This window comes from Peromyscus californicus, unplaced genomic scaffold (genome assembly GCF_007827085.1).
Source record: "Peromyscus californicus insignis strain IS unplaced genomic scaffold, ASM782708v3 Scaffold_5__1_contigs__length_169319896, whole genome shotgun sequence".
Taxonomy (NCBI): domain Eukaryota; kingdom Metazoa; phylum Chordata; class Mammalia; order Rodentia; family Cricetidae; genus Peromyscus; species Peromyscus californicus.
The window spans coordinates 147,397,984-147,410,677 of NW_026294573.1; the positions used below are offsets into that span (position 1 = coordinate 147,397,984).

The 12,694-nt window shown below is 39.5% G+C and overlaps 1 protein-coding gene across 3 annotated transcripts in view; it reads left to right on the top strand.

Annotated features, from left to right (window-relative positions):
• Rad54b (RAD54 homolog B) overlaps positions 1-12,694 on the top strand; it is an 84,727-nt gene that overhangs the window by 3,044 nt on the left and 68,989 nt on the right. For 2 of the 3 annotated variants that reach the window (XM_052716805.1, XM_052716807.1), the window contains exons 2-3: positions 2,727-2,877; positions 9,820-9,931. In XM_052716805.1, the coding sequence (XP_052572765.1) occupies positions 2,743-2,877; positions 9,820-9,931 (247 nt within the window). In that variant the 5' untranslated portion in view covers positions 2,727-2,742. The remainder of the gene's footprint in view (positions 1-2,726; positions 2,878-9,819; positions 9,932-12,694) is intronic. The other variant, XM_052716806.1, reaches the window with a different exon arrangement.

Below are 12,694 nucleotides of genomic sequence, written 5' to 3' on the forward strand. Positions count from 1 at the left end.
AGGCTTGGTGACAAGTGTCTTGTTTGTTTGTTTGTTTGTTTGTTTCCGAGACAGGGTTTCTCTGTGTAGTTTTGGTGTCTGTCCTGGATCTCGCTCTGTAGTCCAGGCTGGCCTCACAGAGACCCACCTGGCTCTGCCTTCCAAGTGCTGGGATTAAAGGTGTGCGCCACCACCACCTGGTGGTGACAAATGTCTTTAACTGCCAAGCCAGTTTACAGGCCCAAAATAATAATTTAATGTAACATTTTTGGTGCACTTGTATTGTGATTACGACCTGCTACATTAGACCAGGTGTGGACTATTCTATTTGTGGTACTAATACTGGTTCTCAAAACTTCAGATTTTGGAGCATTTTGGATATATATATATATATATATATATATATATATATATATATATATATGTATATTTATAGTTTTAGATTTATAGTTTTAGATCAGTTTGTAATAAACTTCTTGTTGGAGTTTACATCTGGGGAAATAATGGGGCAGTTTTTATTGCTGCATGGAAAGTGCATGGGTGGTGCATGCATTAGAGGGGCCTAGGCTGGTAGTTGAGAGACGCAGAGTGCTCACAAAGGATAAGGTGGAGTTAAAGAGAAAAAGCATTCCAGTACCATGTAGAGGAAAGAGCGGCCAAAAGCCCAGAGGAAAAGAACGTGGCTAGATGGAGGAACTGCAGCAAAGACTCAGAATTTTAGGAGTTTGTGAAGACTGCATTTGGTTGTGTGTATGGGTATGTATTCATCTGGTACAAGTAGATTTCTTTTACTGTAAGTTATGCTAACATGATTATACTTATACATAATCATTTAAGCATAGTTTTGACACTTCCATATACCAAAAGTTGAATTTCTGGGTTTATTAAATGATTTTGATAACTATGTATATGCTTGGTAATGGCTGTCCAGTGTTTTGTAAAATTGCAGTGAAGTACTGGCTGTTATCCATTATCTATCTATCTATCTATCTATCTATCTATCTATCTATCTATCTATCTATTATGCAGTGTTTCTGATATCTATCTCCCCTACCCATGTTAGTGGAAATAGTGTTGAGAAAAATTAGAAAAGCTTGTTCCAATCCCTTGATTTACCTTAGAAAAACTCTGCTGTTTTAAAAGGAAATAGAATAATAAAATCAAATTGCATTATAAACATGCCTTAAATTATCAGTATTTTGCTTATTAACTTATTCAAAACATTTGCTAATGAATATAATGTGTCTGGAGTTGTGTTTGTCTTATTTTTAGAATTGCTATAATGAAGCATCATTAGTGTATTAGGGTTCTCTAGAGGAACAGAACTGAAAAAAGGAAAAAGAAAAAAAAAGAACATTTAATTCGGGCCTCACAGTTCCAGAGGGTTAGAGCCTGTGGCCCTCATGGCAGGGAGCATGGCGGCAGGCAGGCAGGCCTTGGAGGAGTGGTAGCTGAGAACTTTGTTTAATTTTTGTTTTTTTGGGACAGGATTTCTCTGTATAGCTTTGATTACCCTGCAACTCTCTTTGTATACCAGACTGGCCTTGAACTCACAGAGATCCATCTGCTTCTGCCTCCCGAGTGCTGGGATTACTGGGATTAAAGACATGCTCCATGAGAATTTACTTCTTTTTTTTTTTTTTTTGGTTTTTCGAGACAGGCTTTCTCTGTGTAGCTTTGCGCCTTTCCTAGAACTCGCTTTGGAGACCAGGCTGGCCTCGAACTCACAGAGATCCACCTGGCTCTGCCTCCCAAGTGCTGGGATTAAAGGCATACGCCACCACCGCCTGGCGAGAATTTACTTCTTGATCCACACCCACAGGCAGAGAGACAAGGCAATGGTGCTGGCTTTTGAAACCGTAAAGCCCATCCCTAGTGACACACCTTCTTCAACAAGGCCACACCTACTAATCCTTCCCAAATAGTTCCACCAACTGGGGACCAGGTATTCAAATATGAGCCTATGGGGCCATTCTTATTTGGACCGCCACAAGAATGGTGAAGAAAAGAAACATGGTTGTTGTTACCATGTGTTTTGTGGATTAATGGCATTTTAAAGTACAACATGCTTGCTATGTCTATGTGGATGATTTTTTCTTTAGATTTTTGTGTTTAAATTAGAGAAAACATGCTAACATTATCAAAATTGACATATGCTCAAGTTGACACAGTTCAGTATAAACCTTGAAATTTTTTTCAGTTTCCAGCTGTTCCCTTTTCTTTTTTGAGGGCTGTGCACAGGCATGTGTGCGTGTGCATGTGAGTGTGTGTGTGTGTGTGTTACTCTTGCCTGCATAGGTGTTTGTGGAGGCCAGAAGTTGATGTTGAGATGTCTTTCTCAGTCACTTATCCGCCTTATTTTTTTAAGATGGTCTCTCATTAGACTTGGAGTTCTGGCTAGAGCAGCTGGCTAGTGAGCCTGAGATGCACCTCTCTCTGCCTTCTATCTGGAGTTACTGCTTCCTGCTGCCTCTGCAGTGGCTTTTACATGGGTACTGGGGTTCCCAACTTAGGTCCTCATGCTTGTATACACCCACTTTATTCACTGAACCATCTCCCCACCTCCAAGTTTTCTCTATTACTTTTAGTTTATGTGTGTGATAGTTTGCCACCATGTGTGTATGTGTACCGTGGGTGTACTTGGTACCTTTAGAGGCCAGAAGAGGGTGTCAGATCCTTTGGGACTGGAGTTATGGACAGTTGTTCTAATCATATTCATGGATGGTTTCTATTTTGGTATTTTTCAGGTTAGTATTGCTGAAGATGAGGCGATCTGCAGCACCAAGTCAGGTGCAGGGGAATTCTTTTAAAAAACCAAAATTCATACCTCCAGGAAGAAGTAATACAAGTCTGAATAAAGAGATTACAAAGATGGGTCCAGATATAAAACTATTTCAGGTAAATAGAAGAAGGGAATCATAATATGAAATATATATATAAAATTGCCTAAAACTAGGTATGGTGCCTCATACTTGTAATACAAGCACTTGGAAGGCTCAGGCAGGAGGATTGTCTTAAGTTCAAAACTAGGCTTCATAATGAGTTCAGGCCAGCCTGGTCTGTGTAGTGAAACTGTCTCAAAAGCAATCAAATAAATAAAACAAAAAACCAAAAACAACAAAAACATACAACAAAAAAGTAAAACCTTGTTGCCTATTAGAACTTTTAGTGTCTTCTGACAAAATTCCTAGAAATAATAATGTGGCCTTTGTTAGTAGTGCCGGTGGCCATGTCAGAGGAGCACCAAGTGGCAGCTGAGCTTTAGGAGATCGGCCCACTAGGAAGCTAAACACTGATGCGTGACTCTCCCCACCCTCAGATAAGCAAGCCCCCCACCCCCGAGGGTCTCAGCTTCAGAATGTCTCTTGCACTGCTGTGCCTTTCCATGTTTGCCGCTGCCAGTTTTCTCTGGTGACTGGCATGGTGTGAAGGGTGTGGGGAGATCCCCACTGCCTCTAATGTAGTGTGATTATCTCTTGGAAATATCCCGTTCTAATGGGCATTTTTACCTGTGGATTATTATGGAGACTATTTCCTCCTAAGCTATACTGTTTAACTGAAGCAATGATTTTATACCTTAATAGTGTTATTTTAAATAGAATTTTAATGATTAAGGATTTCTAACAAATATAATAAGGGATTATGGTAGAGGTTAGTTAAGTGGGAAAATTAATACAGGTAAAGGTAAGATACAGTGTTGCCCCCAGCCCTGTAGCAGGGGTTGCAGAGGATAGAAAGTAGGAACAAGGAAGTGTCACGCAGCTAGGACTTAGGAGTTTCTCTTGAGGAGCCGTATAGACTGTAGTTTAGGTTAATGACTAAGAGAAACAATAGAGTCCTAGAGTCAGGATAACTCAAGTTCTTTTAATCTTGCTTGATGCTGAGAAATGTTTTCACAGGTTTAGGTGTGCATCATAGCTAAAACAAAGCTTTCAATAATGACTTCATGTAACTGAAAAACAAAGAATTGGGTGGTTAGTTAAGATAATTGGGCAGGAGTTTAAATTATGAAAAGTGAAACTAGTAACCTGTTTTTCTGGCAATTATAAAAACTGTTGCCTATGTAAACAGTTATGGCTGAAAGATTCCTGATTTTGTGAGAAGTGTAGAAGATGAACGTTTAACTGAATGTGGGTTTCTCAGAAAGTCCGTAAAGATGTGGTTAAGTAATGTATTGGGGTTGACTTGTTCCAGAAAAATGTTTTTACAGTGACTATGTAGTAACTGTAACTTTTGGTTAAGGGAAAATCATCCTCTGTAATCATCTTGGTGTGGGAATTATAAAAAGGGTGTCTGAAAAATAAGAAGTAGAAGAGAAGCTTTTATCCCTCAGGGAAGAAGTTCGTGTGCATTTTCTTACTGACTCTGCATATTGTTCCCAGGCTCTGACCTGTGGAAGGCTGGACCCTCTCTAAGGCAGTAACTAAAAATCTTTTCAAAGAGGTGGACTCTAGACAGTCATTCTGTGGTTGGTGGGGAGGCTCCATGGGTAGAGGCATGGCCACCAAGCCTGACAACCTGAGTTCAATCCCCAGGACCCACAGGGTGGAAGGAGAGACTCCCTAAGTTATCCTCTGACTTCACATCTGTTCTGTGGCATGAGTGTGCACACACGCATACCTGCCCAGTACACAATAAATAAATGTAATGAAATGTCTAGTCAGTGTTCTTTCAAGTTATTGATTTGATGAGTTGAAACTTGGGATAAAGTGGTTTTAAAGAGAAAAATACATAAATTATATAATTATTTCAGACTTTTACATCATCATCATGATTATTATTTTTCTTTGCTGGGTTGAACCCAGGACCTTGCACATGGTAGGTAAGTGATCTTTGATGGAGCTACAAACTCAGCTCTAGGTGTTCAATTTATAGAGAGCAAATGTTGGGCCAGGTGTGATTGTGCCTGTAATCTCAGCACTGCTGAGACAGGGGGATTGGGAGTGTAAGGCCTTGTCTCAAAAATGAAACAAAAGTCTACTAGAAATGTCTTAATAAAGCTTGTATAAGAAAAAGGATTATATTTTTATTTTATGTGTACTGGGTTTTTTCTGTACGTATGTCTATGCACCATGTGCATGAAGTGCCCCACAGAGGGCAAAAATGGTGTTGGATTCCCTGGAACGGGACCTACAGATGATTGTTATCAGCCATGTGGGTTTTGGTCATTGAACCCAGCTCCTCTGCAGGAGCAGCTAATGATCTTGATTGCCTTCACATCTCTCCAGTTCCCAAAGGATTGTTTTTGTTTTGGGTCTAAGAAGAAAGTTCTTATGTGCACAGGAGGTATGTAAAACATAGAAAGTATATAAATTCTTTCTACTCTGTAATTTTTTTCTATTTTATGTTTTAGATTTTTAAGTCTTAATTTTTTACTTTAAATTTTATATATTTTATGTGTATGAGTGTTTTATCTGCATGTACATCTGTGTACCACATGCATGTGTGGTGCCCATTGGAGGCCAAAAGAAGGCATCACATCCTCTCAGACTGGAGTTATAGACAGTAGTGAGTTGCCATGTGGTTCTGGGAATTGAACCCAGGTCCTCTGGAAGAGCAGCCAGTGCTCTTAACTCCTGAGCCAGCTCTCCAGCCCAAGTCTTACTTTTTTAAAATGTTATTTGGTGGTAAAGCATATAGCATAAGCTTTATTATCATTTATTTTTTTTTTTTACTCATTCATTTATTTGTTTGTTTTTTAGTCAAGGTCTCTGTAGCCCAGATTGGCCTGTAATTCTGTGTATCCCACGTTGGCTTCCAAATTGCTTTGAGCCTCCTGTCTCTATTTCTTGAGAACTGAGATTATGGATACCTGGTTTTTGAGATTTTAAATGTACAATTAAGTGACATTGATAGCTTTCACAACATTGTACAACCATCCTCATTGTTGCCAAAGATTTCTCAGCAGCCCAAACAGAAATTTGCTGTGGGATGGTCTGTATGTCACGTGTGTTGCTGATTGATCAATAAATAAATCACTGATTGGCCAGTGGCCAGGCAGGAAGTATAGGTGGGACAAGGAGGAGAATAAAGCCGGGAAGTGGAAGGCTGAGTCAGAGAGACACTGCCAGCTGCCGCCAGGACAAGCAGCATGTGAAGATGCCGGTAAGCCACGAGCCATGTGGCAAGGTATAGATTAATGGAAATGGATTAATTTAAGCTGTAAGAACAGTTAGCAAGAAGCCTGACACGGCCATACAGTTTGTAAGCAATATAAGTCTCTGTGTTTACTTGGTCGGGTCTGAGCGGCTGTGGGACTGGCAGGTGAGAGAGATTTGTCCTGACTGTGGGCCAGGCAGGAAAACTCCAGCTACAGAAATTTGTACCCATTAAACAGTAACTCTGTACCTAAAACTACTAACTAGGCATACTACCCTGTTCTTACTGTCACTCAGCCTTTGGTTAATGACTTTTATTTTCCATGGATTTCCACTCCTTCATATTTGCAAAGAAGTGGAATTGTGTGCTTTTTGCCACCTGGGGGCCTGGCTTATTTCACTTATATTTTCAAGGTTCATCTACGTTGCACCATATACTCAAACTGATTTATTTATTTATTTATTTATTTATTTATTTATTTATTTATTTATTTACTCACTCACTCAATTTTCCAAGACAGGGTTTCACTGTGTAGCCCTGACTGTCCTGGAACTTGCTCTGTAGCCCACGCTGTCCTGGAACTCAGAGTTCCGCCTGCCCGCACATGCGAGTGCTGGGATTAAATGTGTGCAGTACCACTGCCTGGCATTGGAATTCTTTAGAACTTTCTCATTACATTATTTTGTATATTGTATGCGTGGGTGTGAGAGGTCTGTGTTACAATGCACATGTAGGTCGAAGATAGTTAGTTCTCTTCTTCCATTATGTGGGTTGGGGACCAAACTCAGGTTGTAAGTCTTGGTAGTAAGTGCATGTATCCACTGAACTTGCTATGTAGCTGAGGATGACTGTGAACTTCTGGTCCTCCTGCCTGAGTGCTGGGATTACAGCTGTGTGCCACCGTGCCTGTTTTATATAGTTCTGAGGCTCAAACCCAGAGTTTCCTTCATGCTGGGTAAGCACTTCAACTAGCTAAACTCCAGCTCAGAACTTTAAGTCCTTTTCTTGGTTTTTAATAGATTTTTGAATTCTTGATTCTACTTTTTTTTTGGTCTTAATATGAGTGGTTTTCTTTCTTTTTTAAAATTTTTATTTATTTTTATTTTATGTGCATTGGTGTTTTGCCATGAGTGTTGAGTTCCCTGGAACTGGAGTCACAGAGAGCTGTGAGCTGCCGTGTGGGTGCTGGGAATTGAACTCAGGTCCTCTGGAACAGCAGTCAGTGCTCTTCACCACTGAGCCATTTCTCCAGCCCCCTTCTTTCTTTTTTAATTTTTATTTGTTCGTTTTTTTTTTTTTAATTTATTTTTGAGACAGGGTTTCTCTTTGTAGCTCTGACTGTCCTGGAACTCACTCTGTAGACTTGACTGGCCTTGAACTCAGATTTGCTTGCCTCTGTCTCCTGAGTGTTGAGATTAGATCCCATGTGTCACCATATTGGCTAGAGTGGTTTTCTTAAAAAAAAAAAAAAAAAAAAGGAAAAGAAAACCCTGCATTTCTATAATTGGCCAAATCCAAATATATTATTAGTACTAACCAAACTGAGAATTCTGGAACACTTTAAGGAACAAACAGGCTTTATGTTTACTAAGGTTTTTGTTTTGTTTCTCCACCCTCAGTACTGGGGGTTGAACTCAGGGCCTCCTAACTGAGTGATATCCTCAGTAATAAGCTGTAATTTTTTTGTGGTGGAGCATGCTGGGAATGAATGTAGAGCTTCACGCATGCTAAGCAAAAGCTCTACCATGGAGGTATGTCCCTAGTTCTCTCTTTTAGAAGCTTTATTTTGGATATAATTTACATATTTTACAATCCATATCTACAATTCAGTGTTTTTTTTTTTTTAAGTTTTTCTTTCTTTTTATTTATTTTTGTTTTTCAAGACATAGTTTCTCTGTGTAAGAGCCCTGGCTATCCTGGAACTTGCTTTGTAGACCAGGTTGGCCTTGAACTCACATCCGCCTGCCTCTGCATCCTGAGTGCTGGAATTAAAGGTGTGCGCCACCACGCTTGGCTCAGTGTTTAATAAATTTATAGAGTTGTGCAGCTATCAGTAGCCATATTCATGACCTCAGAAAGAAACCTTACATGTTAACCTCCACTCCCTTTCTGTCCAGGTTCTCCAGATTCGACACAGCTAATGTATTTTGTCTCTACACTTGCCTGTTATTGACATCTCATATAAATCAACTTATGTAATACATGTCCTTTTGCAACTTGCTTAGCTTTTCCCTTTAGCCTAATGTTTTCAAGTCTTATCCATGTTGTAGTAGATGTCAGTAGTTAATTTATTTTTATTGCTGAAATCCTAGTTTTCTCTTGCTCTTATAACTTATTGCCATGCCATGGATTTACAGACTTAAAACAACAGAAATATATCATCTAATTTTGATAGCAAAAGGTGGAGACAACCAAGAATCCATCAATAGGTAGATGCATGATGAGCAAATGTGGTATATACACAAATCTGAATGCTATTCAGCTATGCAGGGTACATGTGTTAGTTATTTTTCTGTTGCTATACTAGAACAGCATGAACTTGTGGAAGGAAGAGCTTGTTTGGGTTTAAGTTCCAGAGCAGAAGAGTCTAACGGTAGGAAGCATGACGGCAAGCAGCTGGCATGGCAGCAGGATTAGGAGGCAGAGGGTGAGCTGGAAGTAGGGTGAGTCTATGAATTCTCGAAGACCATCTCTGCTGATGTACTTTGTCCAGCAAGGCAGCACCTCCTAAACCTCCCCAAACAGCACCACTAACTGGACCTAGTGTTCAAATGCCTGAGCCTAGGGGGGCATTTTTCATTTAAATCACCACACTGTAGTACCTTGCACAGGGCTAAGACCAAGATGTTGATAAGGCCTGTGTTGACGTTTGGAGGTTTTAGGGAAGACTCCATTTACTTACCTGATTTCTTGGTCCTTCTACCTCTGCTTGTTTAGCCTATCTTACTAGGACACAGCAGCTGCACATCCAGCCTCTGTAGGTCACTGTGGTCTCCTTTCCGTTTTCAAGCCAGCACTGGAAACTGCTCTTTCTCTGGTTTTCTGCAATTGGAACTCATGTGGTTAGATTGGCTTCATTTGGATAATGTAAGATAATCTCTCTTAAAATCTCTAACTCTTAACACAGCTTCTGAGCCGTCTTTGCCGCATAAGATAAGATGGTGACATATCTGTAGATTCTGGGCACTAAATCATCTTTGAGAGTTTCTTTCTTTCTTTTCTTTTTTTCCGGAGCTGAGGACTGAACCCAGGGCCTTGTGCTTGCTAGGCAAGCGCTCTACCACTGAGCTAAATCCCCAACCCCTGAGAGTGTTTATTTCACCCACAACACTTAATAATATTCTGTTGTATTCATTTACCATGTTTTATACATTTCATTTATTAGTTAAGGAGTATTTGGTTTGTTTCAGCTTTCCTTTGAAGGTACTGGAGTTTAAACTCAAGGCTGTGTTTGGTAGGCAAGTTCTCTATCACGGAACACTTGATTTTTTGAGACATCGTGTTGCATAACTCAGACTGTGTTTGAATTGCTGTGTAGCTTAGGTTGGCCTTGAACTTGTTATGTATCTAAGGCTGGCTTCCAACTTGAGAACCTAGGATCTGGAAGAGCAGCCTCCTCTCCCTACCCAGTACGTATTGTAATACAGATATATAGAAACTGGCAGCTTGCTTTAAATTTAGAGCCTCTTATGTAAAAATGTGGGAACTTAGATTTAACTCATGCCATATAATTTTTTTAAGGGTACTGAACAGTCACAAAATGACCCAGGTGTATGCAGTTCAAATCTTGGGCCTACGGAGGGAAGCCCTAGGGAGATGGATCGTGGGAGTAGAGCAGAGCCCCTTCATACAGGTAAGACAGTGATTTACTATGTTTATACTTACATGTCATATCAGAGTGCTCTAGAAATGATTGTTCAGGAATGGATGTTAATGTGATAATTGTTGATATAATACCACTAGGTTTTTTTTCTTCAGATTATCTGTTGTCAAAATTTATCTTTAGAAGTTGAATGTATAACCATTTAACTAAAAGACTGTAGCTTGGTGGTTAGAGTGTTTGCCTTGCATGGCAAGGCCCTGGGTTTGAGCTCTAACACTGGCTAAGTAAGAAATCAGACAACTTCCAAAACCATGTAATTGAAATCTTGTATTTTGTAATAGGTGTATGTTTAAGACTATTTATAGGAAAACTGTTGATCAGGTACAGTCATTAAGTACTAATTAATTGTGTTTAAAATTCTGTAATGAACATGTTGATATTACTAAAGTTGATGAGATAAGCTTGAAAAAAGTAAAGCACAACTGTGGTAAGGTCTGCAGATGGTCCAGCCTTCTGCAGGTCAGAGAGACTGGGAGCGAGATGCAGAGTCGGCGAGAAAAATACACAGATTTTTTTTCCTGAGGGATAAAAGCTTTTTCTTTTTATTGTTTTTTCTGTTGCTTGTTCTACTCTATTTTTCTGTTTTGTTCTTCTACCCTGATGTTTCCCTCCTTCTCCTTCTTTCCTGATGGCGTCCTTCTCACTTCTTATTTTTTTCCCTTACAGCCTATGTGCTCCAGCAAAATCTTTCAAGCAATAAAAAAATTATAATGTGGTTACATTTATTTTTTAAGTGAACGATCATGGTGACTACAAGTAAAAAATAGCATGTTTCCCATTTCCCTTACATGATTAAACATTTTACATATTACAGGTGAAAAACAGATTATCTCCAAGAACCTGTATACGTTCATGTTCAAGCAACTTGTTATAGATTAACAGAGTATAAGCAAGCAAGACATTTTTCTCTGCCAGTTTTTTTACTGGCAGGCTGCATTTTGCATTGATCCTTAAAGGATCAATGACTTTATTATTTATCTCAAAAGGTAATCTTAAAAGAATCACAAATCTAAACTTCTGTATATGAAAAACAATGTCAGCTCTACTTTAAATCCTCAGGGTTCATACCCACTTATCGACAGAATTTTATATCAGGAAGCTGAGGGCAGAAATGGGTACAAGGAATTAATTATCATCCTTGATCACCAACTCATCCTAGCAAGAATTGTACCTCAGCTAGCAATAGCCAGGCTGCCATTGTTTTTGTTCCCTGACCTCAATGAGTCCCTCACTCAACTATCATAAGTGTGTCTTTCTAAACTTTAATTTGTTCCTCAAGATATTCTACCTCAAAGCCATTAATAAAAACATCTTAACCTAACCTTAAGTCATATTTAAAGCTTTGTTTTAGCTATGATGCACACAGAAACCTGTGAACTCATCCATCTCCCAACATTAAGATTAAAAGAACTTGAGCTAGCCCAGCTTCTGGGACTCAGTTGTTTTCCTTAATCATTAACCTAAGCCACAGTCTATGTGGCTCCTCAATAGAAACTCAGAAGTCCGAGCTATGTGACACTTCCTTGTTCTTGTTTTTCTATCCTCTGCAATTCCTGCTTTATCAGGGGATGCAATACTATATCCTACCTTTACCGATGTTAATTTTCCCACTAAACTAACCTCTATCATAATCCCTTACTACATTTGTTAAAAACCCTTAATCATCAAAATTCTATTTAAACTAACACTATTATGGTATAAAATCATTGCTTCAGTTAAACAGTACAGCTTAGGAAGAAATCATCTTCATAATAATCCACAGGTAATAATGCCCATTAGAATGGGATATTTCCAAGAGATAATCACACTACATTAGAGGCAGTGGGGATCTCCCCACACCCTTCACACCATGCCAGATACCAGAGAAAAATGGCAGCGGTGTGTGTGTGTGTGTGTGTGTGTGTGTGTGTGTGAGTGTGAGAGAGAGAGAGAGAGAGAGAGAGAGAGAGTCACCCATCAGTGTTTAGCTTCCTAGTGGGCCGAATTCCTGAAGCTTGGTTGCCACCTGCTGCTCCTCTGAAATGGCCACCGGCAAAGATCAAATCAGATTTGAATTATTAATGCAGGGAAAGCAAACATTTAAGCTATGTTTCATCTCTCCATTGTTAAATTGAGTTACAATAATTATGGTTCCTTTGTATCTGCTAGAGATACAGGCAATTTAAAAAATAAAAGTGAGGTAGTTCCCAGAGTTTATTCAGCCTTGAGAAAGGCATAGTTTTATTCATGTTTCTTTGAATGGACAGGTTCTGGGAGCTGGCCTCAACTCTAGGGCTACTGAATTCTAACTGCATAATCACTTAGCCTTTCTGTGGATTTATTTCTTGTAGGTAGAGAAAGGACTTCTGTGTTTTCCTGGTTAGCCATCCTGCTGCATGTATGTACTTTCGTAACTCCCTAAGAGATAGAACGAGGGTGAGAAGACAGCTGGAGCTGGAGCTGGGTCAGTTTAGGAGGGTCCATAGGCACAGGTCTGGGCTCGTCAGGGTGGCTGCTGCTGCCCTCTCTCTGATTTGCTTTCCTTTCCTCCTTACATCCTTCCCAGACTCCCTTTTTTCTTTTTCCTTTCTTTTTGTCTCAGGCTTTCTCTTGCACTGTTAGGCCTAGGGTAGATAATTAGTCCTTGTGTGCCTGTTTTTTTTTTTTTTTTTTTTTTTTTTTTTCCTTTTTCTTTTATTTTACCGTGGTAGCTGATCTCTTCATCTGAGAATGATGTTTTCACTATGGGATATA